The sequence below is a fragment of the Malaclemys terrapin genome, chromosome 5 (genome assembly GCF_027887155.1).
Source record: "Malaclemys terrapin pileata isolate rMalTer1 chromosome 5, rMalTer1.hap1, whole genome shotgun sequence".
Taxonomy (NCBI): Eukaryota; Metazoa; Chordata; order Testudines; family Emydidae; genus Malaclemys; species Malaclemys terrapin.
The window spans coordinates 43,943,642-43,961,085 of record NC_071509.1 but is presented as its reverse complement, the minus strand read 5'-3'; the positions used below and the strand labels follow the sequence as shown (position 1 = coordinate 43,961,085).

The window sequence follows — 17,444 nt, the reverse complement described above, 5'->3', positions numbered from 1 at the left end:
CTCAGCTCTTGCTTAGCTTCAGTGCTATAGAACTCCCAAATGATGCAGAGATAAAGCTCACTGCACAGCAGCAGAATCTGGGGACCCTGCAAGAGTTTAGGCATTCTTCAGGGAGGAAATGTCAAGATCTTAGTAAAATTTGTGTTTTATTAATACTTTTTATGTGGAGAGCTGCATTTTCTTCACCTTTGAATAGAGGTTTTCCTGTAACACTCATCTGTATAAAATAATAAGCCAAGAGGAAGTGGTGGTGGTTCAATACATGACACTTTCCCTTCAGAGTCAATGCCCTAGCACTGTGATTCTTGTGTAGACATTTAGCTCTGTGCAAGTTGGTGTAAAATTCTATTACATCAGAGTTCTCCACCCGCTTACATTCATGATGGCATTTTACACCCACTTTTCACACCTTACACAGGGGTCTAAATGATGGCAATCAGCAAGGCTATGGAGAAGTAAGCAGACACTCTCTTGCCTGAGACATACAACCCAAAGCCCTAGCAACTTGCAATCACTAACAAATTGTATGGGCCTCTTCCAAAGTGTTTGGATGAATCCCACTGCTAATGGTCAAGTTCCATCTTGGTTAATGTTCTGCAAACTGTGGCAAGGCACCTCCTTCACTTCCTGGGCTGCAGCATTTCTCCCTTTGGCAGTGTGGGAGCCTGGAGTAAGTCAGTTCTACTCCGGAGGTTTTACATTCTTCACTCTGGTTAATTTTTCAATATTCAGAGTATTCAATATTCAATATTCAGGGAAGGCCTGAGTAGTTCTCCTAAGTGAAACAAAAAACCCATACTCAGAACACAAAAGAAATACCTTTCCCTGCCCCCTCTCTGGGGCATTCCCTCACTATGCTGCTTCTGGTTGCCAGTCCTTCCCCAAACACAGCAGTTAACTTGGCTGTTTTCCCTATAGAGAGGAGAGCAGCCTTCCACCAGGAGAAGCCTTGTCTCCGTGCTTCCTCTAATTGTGCTGCAGCTTATTTCTCATGCCTCCCTCTTCTCTTGCACCAGAAGAGGGTCTTTTTTTAAGACCACAGGCAACCCATAATTGGACTTAGGTGTCTCTAGTTAACCTGAGGTAGCCTCTTTTCAGTCCGTAGGGAAAAAGGCCTTTTCCATTCTGCAGCTGATATATCTGTCGTCCACCACTCTCTTACATCCATCAGGCTGACTTGGCACGCTATGTAAACTTCCTCTCTGCAGTTTCAAATGGAGAAGTTATTCTTCACTCCTCCTACAAACTTGAGTAGTACTGCTGGTTCTGAATGGCTTCTATCTTCCAACCCAGAAGTGTCTGCATTTCACTGGGGGGTGGGTGAGTAATCATGGTTTGCAGAGGACTTTAGGCTGATTCCTGAGGAAAGGCGATATATATAAATGTAGGTGCTTATTATTAATAATAAATACAGATTTATTTAATAATACATCAGCTGCGAACAAGCAGCAAAATAAAGATCACAGGCAGAACTAAGATATTTGCATGAACATAGACCTGGTCTCTGTGGAAAGTATGTTTAGTCAGAACACGTAGGATACATAAAGTGAAAAACTTCTACTTTTTGTATTTTTAATGAAATGATTCAATCAGTGAAACGTTCAGATAAAGCTTTGCTCAGATAATTAATAGAAATAGCATCATGCAGTCTCTGTGAATGAAGAGTACAATGTTCAGAATAGGACTTTCCTTTAAGGGATACTAATTAATTCCTCTTAACATTTGGTTACTATGGGCTTGTTTACACTTACAGCACTGCAGGAGGGCTGCTGTAGCACTTTGTGACTACAGATCCTGACCAGAAGGAGATTCCCCCAGTCAGCCAAGATCTCTTCAGCATGCCCAATCCCAAAGCACAGACCCAGGCACTGGAGTTGCCCTCTGAAACCGAGGTGGAGAGCCACTCTGAAACTGCTACAGAGAAAGCTCTACTAGTAAGTATTCAATGCTGTGTTATAATACAAATGTATAGGGTGATTTAAACTACTGCCTTTTGGGGCAGATGAGAAGTTTAAGCCTTTTTCCACGTGCTCATATCACCCTTCTGTTCCCCTTAGCATGTTCAAAATGATATCTGTGCCAGAGACATTAAAGGCTTATTTCCCTGAGGTATCATATCCCATAACTATCAGCCAAACATGCTGTACTACTTTTCCATTCTGCTTGATTCTTCCTTTCCCGTCCGGTCGACTGCTCTTCCTTCCCCTGCCCATGCAAGATGGTGGCACTGTGGGGGGTTAAAAATCAAATACATTGCATGGTAGACATGTTTATTGTAAAGGCAAAGACAGAAAGCAATAGAAAAAGTACTTTGGCTCACAATTTGATCAGTGCCCTGAGCTTTTAGCTGCCTTTAAATTTTATGAGATATACACCTCTACTGTGATATAACGCTGTCCTCGGAAGCCAAAAAATCTTATGGCGTTATTGGTGAAACCGTGTTATATCAAACTTGCTTTGATCCGCCGGAGCATGCAGCCCCTCTTTCCCCCCACCCCCGGAGTGCTGCTTTACCACATTATATCCGAATTCATGTTATATTGGGTCACGTTATATCGGGGTAGAGGTGTATGAGTGACCATTCAGTCTCAGCTTCTAAATTCCAGGGAATTGGATGTTGCAGTGCTGCTGTTGGGCTATTCATAGAAAGTGCTGTGTATTGTACATTGATGAAAAGACTAATCCTCTATCAAAATACATTTTACATTATTATAGTCATAGGATCGTGAAAATAAACAAACAAAAAACAACAACAGAAGTTGGTCCAATCAAAGATTTTACCTCACTGACCTTGTTACTCTAATATCCTGGGACTGACACGGCTACAACAGCACTACATACAGAGCTTATAAAGCTTTCATGGCTAATTTCAATCAGACCTTCAGTTTTGTTAATCCCTTGGGTTCAAGCCAATTACTGCAAAAGTCTATTAATCTTGTAATTTTATTGAACTTTGTGCTGATATGCAGATGTTATAAAAGAGAATTTAAGTAAAAGAAAATGCTGTATTTTGACATGCACATTGCAAGGCAATGCAGCGTTCTCAGGGTCAGCCATACACTTGGTTTTTCCCTTCTATGCCTGCATCAGCTGGGGGAATACCGTGCTGGTAAATTGCAGCGCTGCTGTGTCTTCCCAGTTTGCTCATTGCCTTTTTGAACTTAACCCTTCTCTGCCTCTTGGGGATGTCTCTCAGGATAACATTCTCCAACATAAAGACAGCCTGCTGAGGTGCGCATGCATTTCTAACCTTCCCCCTGCTACTGCCTCACCCCACCGTCAGCCCACCAGCAACCCCACAGCCTACCACCCACCCAGCTTTACAGGGGTCCTAAAGAAAGGAAAAGTAAGGTGGAAAATGTCTTACTATCTCCAAGTGCACCCCAGAATGGGAAGAGCAGATGGCAACAACATTCCAAAACTGAAATAAAAAGTTAACTTTTTATAATTGTAGGCATGGAGATTAGTATTGGGACAATAATTTCTTGTGCAGGGTCTCTGCTCCCCTGTAGCTGAAATGCCATGACCTTCACTGGTAGGGGCCTTATCAGCTGCTGAATATTTGAAAAATCTCTGAAGGAAGCTCAAGAGGATGAGGAAGGAGATGCTGGCTGGAGTAATAAGGTGCAGAAGATCAAGCAATAAAAACTCGCAACACTGAGTCTTAGAGCCCAGGCCAATTGACTCAGGCTCATGGGGCTTGGGCTGTGGGGCTAAAAATGCAGTGTAGACTTTTGAGCTCAGGTTGGAGCCCAGCCTCAGATGCACACCCTTCAAGGCATTTCAGGTCCCAGGCTCCAGCCCAAGACCGAATGTCTTCACTGCAGTTTTTAGCCCCACCGCCCAAGCCCCTTGAGTCCAAAACAGCAGACCCAGGCTAGTTGCGGCTGTGCCACAGGTCTTTTTTTTTTTAGTGTAGATATACTGCCAGAGGCTTTCGATGGAGCACCTGGACACAAGGGAGCATTTGGAGAATGATGAAAAGACATACAAGAAAGTCTGCAGGACATGATGCAGAAGCAAACAGCTCTGCTGGAGAATACTATGACACTATGTTCAAACCAGCATGCCAACCTAGCCATGGCCTGCAACCTGGGGAGAGCACACGATATTGGGAACCCTCTTTCAGTTCCCCACACGTCAGGCCCTTCCCATGTCACTCCACCCCACAGGACAAGGGGAACAGTTTTGACCCCCTCACCCACACATTTTTGTGAGCCCATCAACACAAACATGAGCACTTAGCACTTGAAGCATGGTCTGAGACAAGTGTCATAGTGTTCTCCAGAGGTTTTAAGTTTGTGTTTGTTATGTTGAATCAAACATGGAAAGGAGGAGGAGTTTGGAAGAAGTGCCAGGAAGCCCTTCTGTGTACATATGGCTAGAAGGCCAGTCAGAGTTGTAGCACCACTGTAAACAGTTCTCTTAATAAAGAGCTTCTCATGTTCTTACATGAAACAGCACTCAGGATCTTGCATATTGAGCCCTGAAAAAGGTTTCAGTACAATGTGAAGTTGACAGTGAAGGTTTTGCTTCCTGTTTTTTGTACATATGACTGAGGAGAGATGTGGTAAATCTTGACATCATCTGTGCTACTATCAGAAACAACCATTGTTACACCATCAAACTTGTCTCAGTATTATTTTAAGCAGTTTGACTTTGGTAAACACTCTACATAGCAGGCAGCTTTACTTCCAGATAAGCCATATGGTCATGTAAGTATCCAATATGTTAAGATGAGCATGTAGACAGTTGTTTGCTTGTACTGAACTTTAGTATCAGTATCTTAATAAAATGCAGTGAGATTCTGTTTGTTAGAAGTATTGAGAATGAGTAAAAAATATTCCACTTTATTTATCTGCTTTTTATCTGTGGTCATTATTGATTATAAAAGGAGTTTGCATTTGGAAAGAAATTCACCCCTATGCAGAGGACCAACATGAAGACTTGATATCACTTAAGTCCTGCCTTGAAGGGGTTAAGTGGGACTTAAGTGTTGCATAGGCCTTTTGCTAGCCCTTTGCCCAGGAGTAAATTTCACTTGCTATTGACTTTGTAGGCTGTGTTATGTATATATCCTTCATATTTTGGTGTGTACATGAAGATGCTTTGAACTGGGAGACAAATGTCTTCAGAGAAAGGAGATAAAGAGTATTTAATGGTGAAATGGGCAATAGTGGTTCATGCTGTCTCTATTCATCCCACCACCAGACTCTAGAGGGCTGGTGTTTCCTCTAATGTTGACTAGAATTATTTGAATTTTGAAATTTCAGTGAAAATTTTCATCTGAATGTTGAATTTCAACAAAAAAGGGACAAAAATATAGCAAATATCTTGGCAAATTTCCCCCTTTTCCAACCAGCATAAAAGGGAACTGGAAGTATCACTGCTGCTGCCTCTTCATGTTACCATTCTCTGGTAGGCTAAGCTGCTTCAGTGTTTGACTTTAGCACCCAACAGTGTTATGCGTATGCGGTGCCTGTCTCAGATAACGCTTCACCATAGTTCATACCACAGCAGCATGCTAAATTCAAACACAAGGGACAACAGTGCACAGCTTGGGTCCCTCCACATCCTAGCTGAATCCTCACTTACTATGTCTCCTAACTCCATTTTCCCGCAGCAGTGGGATCACCTTCTTCCCATAGATCTATGTTTTACTGGGATTTGGGATCCTCTGCCAACCATGACTCAAATCTGCAGATGAATGGGATCTGCCACTGTTTGGAGGGGGTGTGGGAGTCTCCCTGTCTTGGTGCTTCCTGGGAAATTTCAATATACCCCTATAGACCAGTCTGAGCTTGATATAAAACCAGCTTCTGCCCTCAGATGCACTCATACAACTCCTATGGGGCAGAATCTAGCCCATATTGTTTTCCTCAGCAATTACATTTCCACTTCATCCTGTTACTCTTCTGTTGTTGCTTTTATTAGCTTTATTTTACATGTATTTTTGCTTTCCTTGTCTCAAAGGAAAAAGGGAACTGAGAGATGAGGGGAAGAGATTTTTTATTAGTCTAATCAAATTAGCCTGGGTCTAATTAGGATTATACCATAGAATACTTGATTGTTATTTAAACAAAAATTACTTTAAGGGTGAACTGAAAAGCATTTTACCTGCCTAGAACCAAAGTGCAGGGTTTTATATTTCTCCTGCAACAGTTGATGAGTCACTAATACTTAAAGTCAGGTGTTCATTGCATTAATTACTTGCCTTAGGGTATGTCTATCATCACCACAGGAGGGGATTGCAGCTCAAGTGGATGCACTGGAGCTAGCTCAAGTACTGGAGCAGTGAAGCTGTGGCAAGCTTCATCAGGGGTTAGCCCTGTGAATAATTACCCAGGGTTCTGAGTGGGCTTTTGCAGCCCATACTGAAGTGTGCGCTGTGGATTTTCATTGCTCCAGGACCTGAGCTAGCTAGATTGAAGCTAGCTCGGGTATGTTTACTTGAGCTGCAATCACACCCTGTGAGTATAGTATGGACATACACTTAGATGATAGTAATGCCACCAACATTCTTGGCCTGTTGTTGGGCAACCATCTCTTCAAGACTCTTCATAATGCTGAAAAGTTTGGCCATAAGATCACCACATTGGGCCAGTTTCTATCTCCACAATATCTGTCCCCAGGGAGTTTTTAACCCACAGATCCTGCCTTATGCTGTTTTCCTCCTTGGCCTTTCTTAGAGGTTCTTGGTCTGTCCTGCTGCCACTGCAAGGCAATGCAGGACTGAAACTAGCAGATGTGGGGGCCTTTGCAGTGCCATGAGGTTAGTACTAGCTTTGTGTGGAATACTGGATCATACAGATACATTGACTACACTATGGTCACACTGTAATCACATTGTTCTACACTTTTTGATGTATTGTAGTTGCTGTACTTAGGAGGAGGGACAATTCTTTCCCAAGCTCACTAGTGCACAGTGGGAATGAACACTCAGCACCATCTCTTTGGTGTAGCCTGCTCTCCAACGCATAACTGGCTGGCTCCTTGAGCTGGTGTTGAGGGAGTATAGGGCCATGATTCCACCAACTTTCCTGCCTCTAAACCAGGAGGAGAAACTCCTGTGCTCCTCTGAGTGTAAGGACTGTGCTTAGCTGACCTTTGGGCAGAGCTGCAAGACTTGTGGCACCTACTGTGTCAGGACCAGGCCAATCTAGAACATCCTATGGAAGACTTTAGATCTGCAGATTCTGGATCACAGTAAAATATTCTTATTTACATGAGATTTTTCCTTTAATGCCTAAATACATCAATGCTGTTTCAGTTTGTTTCATTTTAAAGTTTGCTGAGAAGTTTGTATTTGCTCATACCTTTGCGGTTTCTACCTGTATTTTTTTTAAAGGCATCAGTGTTTGTATCCATCCTACTGAAAAATACTAAATATTTAACAAAATAAAAGCATGAGTCTCTTTGTGCTACTTTACCTTTATACTTAACAGAGAAATTGTCCTTGAGAAATTACCGGAAATAAATAATATGAATTTGATACTAATTTAGAAAAATAATGTGCATGATATCATTTTTATTATATAAACTATGTGGTGAAATTATACTCTACCATATACCCTCATCTCACTAAAAATACAACAATTTAATCATGCCATTTCTTTTTATAGGGTTGGAGTCAGCACTGAGAAATATTAGACAGAAAACACAATTATCAACTCTTCAAAGAGACAGCATAATACTGGAGGAAATCATGGGATCCCCGACAAATATCTTCCTTTTTGCTTGTATCTTTACATTCACATTGTGGAATAATATTCAGCTGTCTGTGGAAAATGAATTTACTGCACACTATTCAAGCAGCTTTCTAGCTTGTGTTCCAAAAAGTCAATCAAGACATACAACAATGTTGGATTTATCACAGAAAAATATCTCTGAACTTCATATCTCAGATTTCAGTTCTCTGCCTGAACTGCAAGTATTAAATCTGTCTCATAATCTAATCAGAGAGCTTGACTTCAATGTTTTCAAATTCAATGAGAAATTAGAATGCTTAGATTTATCTCATAACAACTTGTGGAATATGTGCTGTCAGACTCTTGCTGGTATTAGACATTTAGATCTTTCTTTCAATAAGTTTAAAACTTTGCCCATCTGTCAGGAATTTGGCAATATGTTGAACCTGGAATACCTGGGACTGAGTGCCACAATGATACGAAAGTCAGACTTCAGAGGTATTACACATTTGCAACTGCATACTGTCTTCCTAACTTTAGAAGACTTTTCTCACTATGAATCTAAGAGTTTGACAGTCTTAAACACAAAGAACCTTCACATTGTTTTCCCAATAAACAAAAACTTTTCTTTTCCCCTTTTGTATGATGGAATGAACACTTCAGAGAAGTTAGAATTGTCAAATATTAGATATAACTCTACAGATTTCCCTTTCCCTCCTTTTGCCCCTTTGAAATTCAAGACACTCAATCTGAGGTTCAACAATGTGGATTTGTCCTGGAGTATCCTTGCACGAATTTTCATGATTGTTTGGTATACACCTGTAGAATATTTCACTGTAAAAAATTTGACCTTTTCGGGATCTATTCAGAGTATGACCAATACTGACTTTTCACACTTATACAATTGGACACAATCTAACCGTTCAGGTAGTTCAATGAAAGCACTTATACTGGAGCATATTCGTACTAAGGTTTTTTATTTCTCTCAAGATATTCTGTACAAAGCATTTTCAGATATGAACATTGAAAATTTGACAATATCTGATGCGTATATGCCACACATGCTTTGCCCTTCTCACATTAGCCCATTTCAATATTTAGATTTTTCATACAATGCCCTGACAGATGAGGTATTTAAGAACTGTGACACTCTGACTCGTTTGAAAATGCTTATCTTACAGAGAAATCAATTAGAAAATCTTTCCAAGGTGAGCTCCATGACGAGTAAAATGAAATCACTGAAACATTTGGACATAAGTAGGAATTTGCTGTATTATGATGAGAATGAGAACCACTGCCACTGGGTTGAAACTCTGGCTAAACTGAATTTGTCCTCAAACAAATTGACAGACTCAGTTTTTGGATGTTTGCCAATTAACGCTCAAATACTTGATCTACAAAATAACCAAATCACAACTGTCACCAAAGACATTACTGAACTGAAAGCTTTGAAAGAGCTAAATATTGCATTTAACAGGTTAACTGAGCTACCTGGATGTAGTCATTATAGGGGTCTGGAATTCCTGAATATAGAAGAGAATTCAATTCTCACCCCATCATCTGACTTCTTCCATAGCTGTCAAAATATCAGAGAGCTCAGAGGAGGACACAATCCATTCCAATGTTCTTGTGAATTACGAGACTTTGTTAATTTTGAAAAAAAATCAGACGGAAGGTTGGTTGGCTGGCCAGAATCTTATGTGTGCGAATATCCAGATGGCTTAAAGGGAACCCAGCTAAAGGACTTTCAGTTGTCTGAACTATCTTGCAATACAACTCTCTTGCTTGTTATAGCTCTAGTTGTTACAGTGGTGGTAGTGGCTGTGACATCCTTTCTGTGTATCTATTTTGACGTAATCTGGTATTTGAAGATGATGTGGCAGTGGACACAAACAAAACGTAGAGTTCGGAAGAGTCACCCTGAAGATCTGCAAAGCATTTTACAATTTCATGCTTTTATTTCATACAGCGAACGGGATTCCCTCTGGGTGAAGAATCATCTGATCCCAAACCTGGAGAAGGAAGATGGGTCTGTACAGATCTGTCTGCATGAGAGGAACTTCATTCCTGGCAAAAGCATAGTTGAGAACATTATAAACTGCATTGAGAAAAGCCACAAATCAATCTTTGTTTTGTCTCCCAATTTTGTGCAGAGTGAATGGTGCCACTATGAGCTTTCCTTTGCCCATCACAAATTATTTAGTGAAAGTTCCAATAGCTTAATCCTCATTTTACTGGAACCAATCCCACAGTATCTCATTCCTGCCAGATATCACAAGCTGAAAGCTCTCATGGCAAAGAGAACATACTTGGAGTGGCCAAAGGAGAAAAGCAAACATGGCCTTTTCTGGGCTAACCTGAAGGTAGCTATTAACACTAACCTACCAGTGTCCACTGAAATGATTGTGGTGTAGACCACAAGATAATTTACCAATTCTTGGATTTTATCTGTGTTAATTTTGCTTATAATGCAACTAGATGTGTAAGAAATTCAATCGATTTACTATGGAATTACACGGAATTAACCAAATCACTATCTTGCTCATAGTATTCATGATTGTGAACCCATAAATACATGTAATAAATGTAGAAATTATTATTTTCATTTCTATTAGTGAAATCATTGTGTAAAAAGTGTTCTTATATAGTTTGCCTATTATAAAAGGGCAGAAGAGGAAAATATTCATAATAATTCTACTATTTTAATTATTTTATGCTCAGATGTTCAGGGTGAATTTTTTTCTGGAGCTGTGTTCCCTTTAATACTAGTCATCATTGAAAATAATGGAAATGATGGGTGGGTTGGATGCTTTTTAAGGCTGAAATATGTCTAGAAATAATTTTGTGCTTGACATGTTTTGAAGTTATGGCCTTATAGAATTGCTTGCTTGTATTAAAAAAAAAATAAAAGAAAGTTCTTTCTTAGGACTATCATTGGATTTTCAGTTATGAGGCAAGCTTAGCTGTACTAAGTAGTAAAAACATAACATAATGGCCATACTGAGTCAGACCAATGATCCATCTAGCCCAGTATCCGGTCTTTTGACAGTGGCCAGTACCAGATGCTTCAGAAGGAATGAACAGAATAGGGCAATTATTGAGTGATCCATTCTATGCCCGCTTCTGGCAGTTTAGGGACACTCAAAGCTTGGGGTTTCATCCCTGACCATCTTGGTTAATAGCCATTAATGGACCCATTCTCCATGAACTTATCCTAATTCTTTTTTGAACTCAGTTATACTTTTGGCCCTCACAACCTCTCAAGGCAACAAGTTCCACAGGTTGACTGGGAGTTGTGTGAAAAAGTATTTCCTTGTGTTTGTTTTATTATTATTTTCATTGGATGACCCCTGGTTCTTGTGTTACGTGAAGGGGTAAATAACACTTCCCTATTCATTTTCTCCACACCATTCATGATTTTATAGTCCTCTGTCATATCTCCCCTTAGTTGTCTCTTTTCTAAGATGAACAGCATGATGTATTCACAGACTAGTTGCGTTCAATGGAACTATTCATGTGCTAAATGCTAAGCACATACCAAAGAGACTGATTCAAAGCCCATTTATGTCAATCAGAGCCTTTCCCCCATCCATTAAGAAGCTTTCCTATGTAAGGCCTACAGGATTTGGCCCTATATTCCTCTTTTAATTCTTCTTGCTTTGCTGCACTTAAGCATTCTGGTTGGCCTAGATCTGCTTACAATGGGGGTACAGAATTTCTTAGAAATCTCTATTAATTATTTACTGTATATTAGTTAATACCTGAAGTTATGAAGAAAAATATTTAACATGGTAATACTCAAAATTGCTACAATCTACAGAGATCGGATCAGTCCATAACAGCTTACTTTTTTGTACCTTATTTTTGATGAAAAGAAGTTACTATATATTTTGATAAAGTAACATGGTTTCTATTAGGAATTGACAAAGATATAACAGGAACAAAAGAGTCCTTTACTCTTTTAATTTACCACTTTATTGACCAGATTGCACTTACTTGGAAACACCACAAATGGCTTGTTCATTTATAAAACACATTTTATTTAGGAGATAACTGGCTATAATAAAATAAAATGTGTTTTATAAATAAACAAGCCATTTGTGGTGTATATATATATATATATAGAGAGAGAGAGAGAGAGAGAGAGACTACACATAGTTTTGTGGATATTTAGAAAATGTATTACATAAATTGTATTAAAGAAAAGTCCCTTTTATTTACAGAACATCAAAAACAAAGCAAAATATGCATTAAAAGGGGGAATTCCCATATGTTCTAGTCAGCGAGATTTTTGGATTAGCAGAACTGATACTGAATTAACCAGTCTGTTTAATATTTCGATGCAGAAACTTCTCATTTTTGGTAGTTCTCCTTTCAGCTCCAGACAGTGTATTTTAACTTTCATAGCCTGTTCTCTTTGCAGAAACCCACAACTGATTTAGCCACACGGTTTGGAAGGGAGGGGGTATGCTATTGAGGGGAGGATCTGGGGTTGCTGATGTTAGTGTGGCTACATCAGAGGTCAACAGCTTTTCACTTCTGTTGCATGCTATCTTACAATTGTGTCAGAGTTTGGAGGCTTACTCAGAGGGGAGTTTGGCAGAAGTCCCAGTCGCTCCACAAGGGCTCAGGTTTGAGATAAGTGAGAAAAACAGATAGTGCAGATCCCACACATTGGGGTTGGAGTCTGTCATAGGGTAGCTGTTCCCATGGATAGAACAAGTGAAGCTCTCCTCGACCAAAAAGAACAGGAATACTTGTGGCACCTTAGAGACTAACAAATTTATTTGAGCACAAGCTTTCGTGGGCTACAGCCCACTTCTTCGGATGCATAGAATGGAACATATATTGAGGAGATATATATACACATACAGAGAGCATGAAAAGGTGGGAGTTGTCTTACCAACTCTGAGAGGCCAATTAAGTAAGAGAAAAAACTTTTGAAGTGATAATCAAGATAGCCCAGTACCGACAGTTTGATAAGAAGTGTGAGAATACTTGCATGGGGAGATAGATTCAATGTTTGTAATGGCTCAGCCATTCCCAGTCTCTATTCAAGCCTGAGGCCTTGGCTACACTTGCGAGTTACAGCACTGTAAAGGCTCCCCCAGCGCTGTAACTCACTCCTCGTCCACGCTGGCAAGGCATTTGCAGCACTGTATCTCCGTGGTTGCAGCGCTGCAAGTACTCCACCTCTCCAAGAGGAATAGCCAGTATTGCGTTTCCGCTGCAGCGCTGCGGCACCAGTGTGGCTGCCCAATGCGCTGTGAATGGCCTCCAGAATTATTCGGCAGTATCCCACAATGCCTGTTCTAGCCACTCTGGTCATCAGTTCAAACTCTACTGCCCTGGCCTCAGGTAACCAATCATGTGACCCCCCCTTTACATTCTCCCGGAATTTTAAAAGTCCCCTTCCTGTTTGCTCAGCCCGGCGTGGCATGGAGTTCTATCAGCGAATCTTTCCAGGTGACCATGCCTCCACGCGCCAAGCGAGCCCCAGCATGGAGCAACGGTGAGTTGCTGGACCTCATCAGTGTTTGGGGGGAGGAAGCTGTACAGTCCCAGCTGCGCTCCAGCCGTAGGAATTACGATACCTTCGGGAAGGTATCAAAGGGCATGATGGAAAGGGGCCATGACCGGGACGCCCTGCAGTGCAGGATTAAAGTGAAGGAGCTGCGGAGTGCCTACCGCAAAGCCCGCGATGCAAACGGCTGCTCGGGTGCTCCCCCTGCGACCTGCTGATTCTACAAAGAGCTGGATGTGATACTTGGGGTTAACCCCATCTCTGCTCCGAGCACCACCATGGACACTTCAGAGCCGGTGGGGGAAGGGAGGAGGAGGAGAAGGAGGAGGAGGAGGAGGAAAACGGGAGTGATGGTGGTGGGCCGGATGGAGACAGCCCAGAATCCCTGGAGCCATGCAGCCAGGAGCTCTTCTTGAGGCAGGAGGAAGGTAGCCAGTCGCAGCGGCCAGTATTTGGTGGAGAACAAACAGAAGAGCAGGTTCCCGGTAAGCGTTTTTTTTGGGGGGGAAGGAATTTTTTCAGTGCGGGCTCTTTGGGAGAGGAGGGTTAGGCATGCATGCCTAGATGCGGAATAGTGCATTGATGTGGTTTATCACATCGCGGTAATCGGCCTCAGTAATCTCCTTGAATGTCTCATCCGTGTGCAATGCGCTTGCGCAGGTTTATTGGGAGAGCCACCGTGGTCCTTGTCCCAGCCAGGCTAACGTGTCCGCGCCACTGTGCTGCGAGGAGTGGGGGGACCATTGCTGCACACAGGCAAGCTGCATATGGGCCAGGGCGAAAGCCGCATTGCAGTAGAAGACCCTCCCTTGCTTCCCAGGTCACCCTCAGCAGCGAGCTATCGTCCAGGATGAACTCCTGTGGAAAATGTTGGGACAGTGTTCAGTGTAGGTGCCCCCTGAAGCTGTTGGCTCTCCCCAAGGCACAGAAACCCAGAGGACAGTGCAGCCCTGAAACAATCAGTCCCCTTTACCATTTTGAGGCTCCTGTGGGATATGTGTGCTCTGTTTTGGATGGGAAAATTATGCTATTGTGTAGACCCTGTGTGTTTTCTACTCCTTAAGTGTGGGGGGAATCATTACTCTGTCTGGTATAAACTCTTTCCGTTGTGCCCCACTGTCACCTCCAACCCACTTTCCCCAACTTCCGTGTTCTTCATGCCACCTGCTGCCTCCAACACCAGTATCTTCACCACCCAGCCCTGAAAACCACGACCCTTACCCTCTGCACTCAACCCCCATCACCATGCAGTATAGCTGTCCTGAAGTGCAGCACTCACTGCACAGCACACCAGACAGGACATACGCGAATCTGTGATTGTACTGTTCCCCACTCCACGCACTTGTTTCTTTTCAATAAACAATTTTTTTTCTTTTTAATAAATGGATTCTTTGGCTTTGAAAACATTCTTTATTATTGCATAAAGTAAAAGACTCCTTAGCCCAGGAAATAAACAGGCACTGCAAGTCTGCTTGTCTGCTAAGCAGATACTGATTCCTAAAGATTGGAACTACTGCACTTCACTCCCATGCACCAGATATCACTGCTGGTTTTCAGCCTCAAATTGCTCCCTCAAGGCATCCCTAATCCTTGCAGCCTCGCGCCGGGCCCCTGTAATAGCCCTGCTCTCTGGCTGTGCAAATTCAGCCTCCAGGTGTTGAACCTCGGAGGTCCATGCCTGAGTGAAGCTTTCACCCCTCCCTTCACAAATATTATGGAGGGCACAGCACACGGATATAACCGCGGGGATGCTGTTTTCGGCCAAGTCCAGCTTCCCATACAGAGATTGCCAGCGGCCCTTTAAACGGCCAAAGGCACACTCCACAGTCATTCGGCACTGGCTCAGCCTGTAGTTGAACCGTTCCTTGCTGCTGTCAAGGCTCCCTGTGTAGGGTTTCATGAGCCACAGCATTAACGGGTAAGCGGGATCTCCAAGGATCACAATGGGCATTTCAACTTCCCCTACCGTGATCTTCCGCTCTGGGAAAAAAATCCCGGCCTGCATCTTCCTGAACAGCCAAGTGTTCCAAAAGATGCGTGCGTCATGCACCTTTCCGGGCCAGCCTGTGTTAATGTCAATGAAACGCCCACGGTGATCCACAAGCGCCTGGAGAACCATAGAGAAATACCCCTTCCGATTAACGTACTCGGATCCTAGGTGGGGCGGTGCCAGAATAGGAATGTGCGTCCCATCTATCGCCCCTCCACAGTTAGGGAACCCCATTTGTGCAAAGCCATCCACTATTTCCTGCACATTACGCAGAGTCACGGTTCTTCTGAGTAGGATGCGATTAATGGCCTTGCAAACTTGCATCAACACGATTCCAACGGTCGACTTTCCGACTCCAAACTGGTTTGCGACCGACCGGTAGCTGTCTGGAGTTGCCAGCTTCCAGATTGCAATAGCCACCCGCTTCTTCACTGGCAGGGCAGCTCTCAATCTTGTGTCCTTGCGCCACAAGGTGGGGGTGAGCTCCTCACATAGTCCCATGAAAGTGGCTTTTCTCATCCGAAAGATCTGCAGCCACTGCTCGTCATTCCAGACTTCCATGACGATGTAATCCCACCACTCGGTGCTTGTTTCCCAAGCCCAAAAGCGGCGTTCCACGGTGCTGAGCATGTCCGTGAATGCCACAAGCAATTTGGTGTCGTACGCGTTACATGGCTCGATAGCATCGTCAGACTCCTCACTCTCACTCTCACTGTCACTTTGGATCTTAAGGAATAGTTTGACAGCCAAACGTGACGTGCTGGCGAGACTCGTCAGCATACGTCTCAGCAGTTCGGACTCCATTTCCCGCAGACAGATCGCGCTGCACAGAAACCGTTGAAAGATGGCGCCAAAGGTGGACGGAAACAAAGGGATTTCTGGGATGCGAAGCGATGCATCACTGGGCATTGGGACAGGACCCAGAATCCCCCGCCCCCACGCCCCCTTCCCACAACCCACAGCGCCAGAATGGGAAAAGGTGTTCTGTGGGATAGCTGCCCATAATGCACCGCTCCCAATAGCGCTGCAATTGCCGCAAATGTGGCCACGACAGTGCGCTGGGCAGCTGTCAGTGTGGACAGACTGCAGCGCTTTCCCTACTCAGCTGCACAAAGTCAGGTTTAACTCACAGCGCTGTACATCTACAAGTGTAGCCAAGGCCTAAGTTGATTGTATCTAGTTTGCATATCAATTCAAGCTCAGCAGTTTCTCGTTGGAGTCTATTTTTGAAGCTTTCCTGTTGCAAAATTGCCACCCGCAGGTCTGTCATTGAGTGACCAGACAGGTTAAAGTGTTCTCCTACTGGTTTTTGAATGTTATGATTCCTGATGTCAGATTTATATCCATTAATTCTTTTGCGTAGAGACTGTCCGGTTTGGCCAATGTACATGGCAGAGGGGCATTGCCCTCTGTATGTGTATATATATCTCCTCAATATATGTTCCATTCTATGCATCCAAAGAAGTGGGCTGTAACCCATGAAAGCTTATGCTCAAATACATTTGTTAGTCTCTAAGGTGCCACAAGTACTCCTGTTCTTTTTGCGGATACAGACTAACACGGCTGCTACTCTGATCTCTTCGACCAGAGCAGGCAAGTCCAATCCAGTCAATTAAAGAGGGCTGGGCTACACCTGGGCCTATAAAGGGCTGCTAATAGGCAGTTTGAGGGGAGGAATGGAGACAGGCTATGCCCTGAGGAGAGAAAGCCATACTAGAGTACAGCTAGCTCCTGTGGTGGGGACCCTAGAGCAAGGGGCAGGGGCTCGGGCTCCTGGAAGCAACCCTAGGGCTGTTGCCTCAGGAAGAGAGTGGAGCAGACTGAAATTGGGAAGGAGTAGGGGTGCCAGAGATCCCTATCATGGATCACCCTGAAGCCTGAGGCTAAGTAATGAGTTAATTATTCATTAGTGAGGCTTTCTTGATTGTTAAGAAAATAAACCTCCTTGTTGGAGGGGGAGAAGCCTGGCCTAGTGACAGAGTCATTAATGCAGGGGTAGGAGAGAAAATTCAGACTCCGACTCACACAAGGAATATCGATTCATGACATAAGATCACTCTTCCAGGATCAGGACTTTGAGGATTCCATAGAGGTTAGTTGAGAACATGATTATGCAGGAGTGTCAGACAAATGGGAGTTCTGCAACACTTACAATAAGATATTGAGAGGTGAATACATAGACATTTTATCACCGCTCCACCAGGAAGCTACGACAGACAGTAAGATGGGATGGGACAAGCAA

General features: G+C 43.1%; 1 protein-coding gene across 4 annotated transcripts in view; it reads left to right on the top strand.

The window, feature by feature from the left end:
• The window catches only part of LOC128838383 (toll-like receptor 1), a 29,507-nt gene extending 18,888 nt beyond the window's left edge, over positions 1-10,619 (top strand). For 2 of the 4 annotated variants that reach the window (XM_054030521.1, XM_054030522.1), the window contains exons 2-3: positions 1,754-1,934; positions 7,623-10,619. In XM_054030521.1, coding sequence (XP_053886496.1) covers positions 7,706-10,102 — 2,397 coding nt within the window. In that variant the 5' untranslated portion in view covers positions 1,754-1,934; positions 7,623-7,705 and the 3' untranslated portion in view covers positions 10,103-10,619. Of the gene's footprint in view, positions 1-1,753; positions 1,935-4,700; positions 4,716-7,622 lie in introns of those variants that run through there. The other 2 variants (XM_054030524.1, XM_054030523.1) reach the window with 2 other exon arrangements.
• Positions 10,620-17,444: the final 6,825 nt, after the last annotated feature.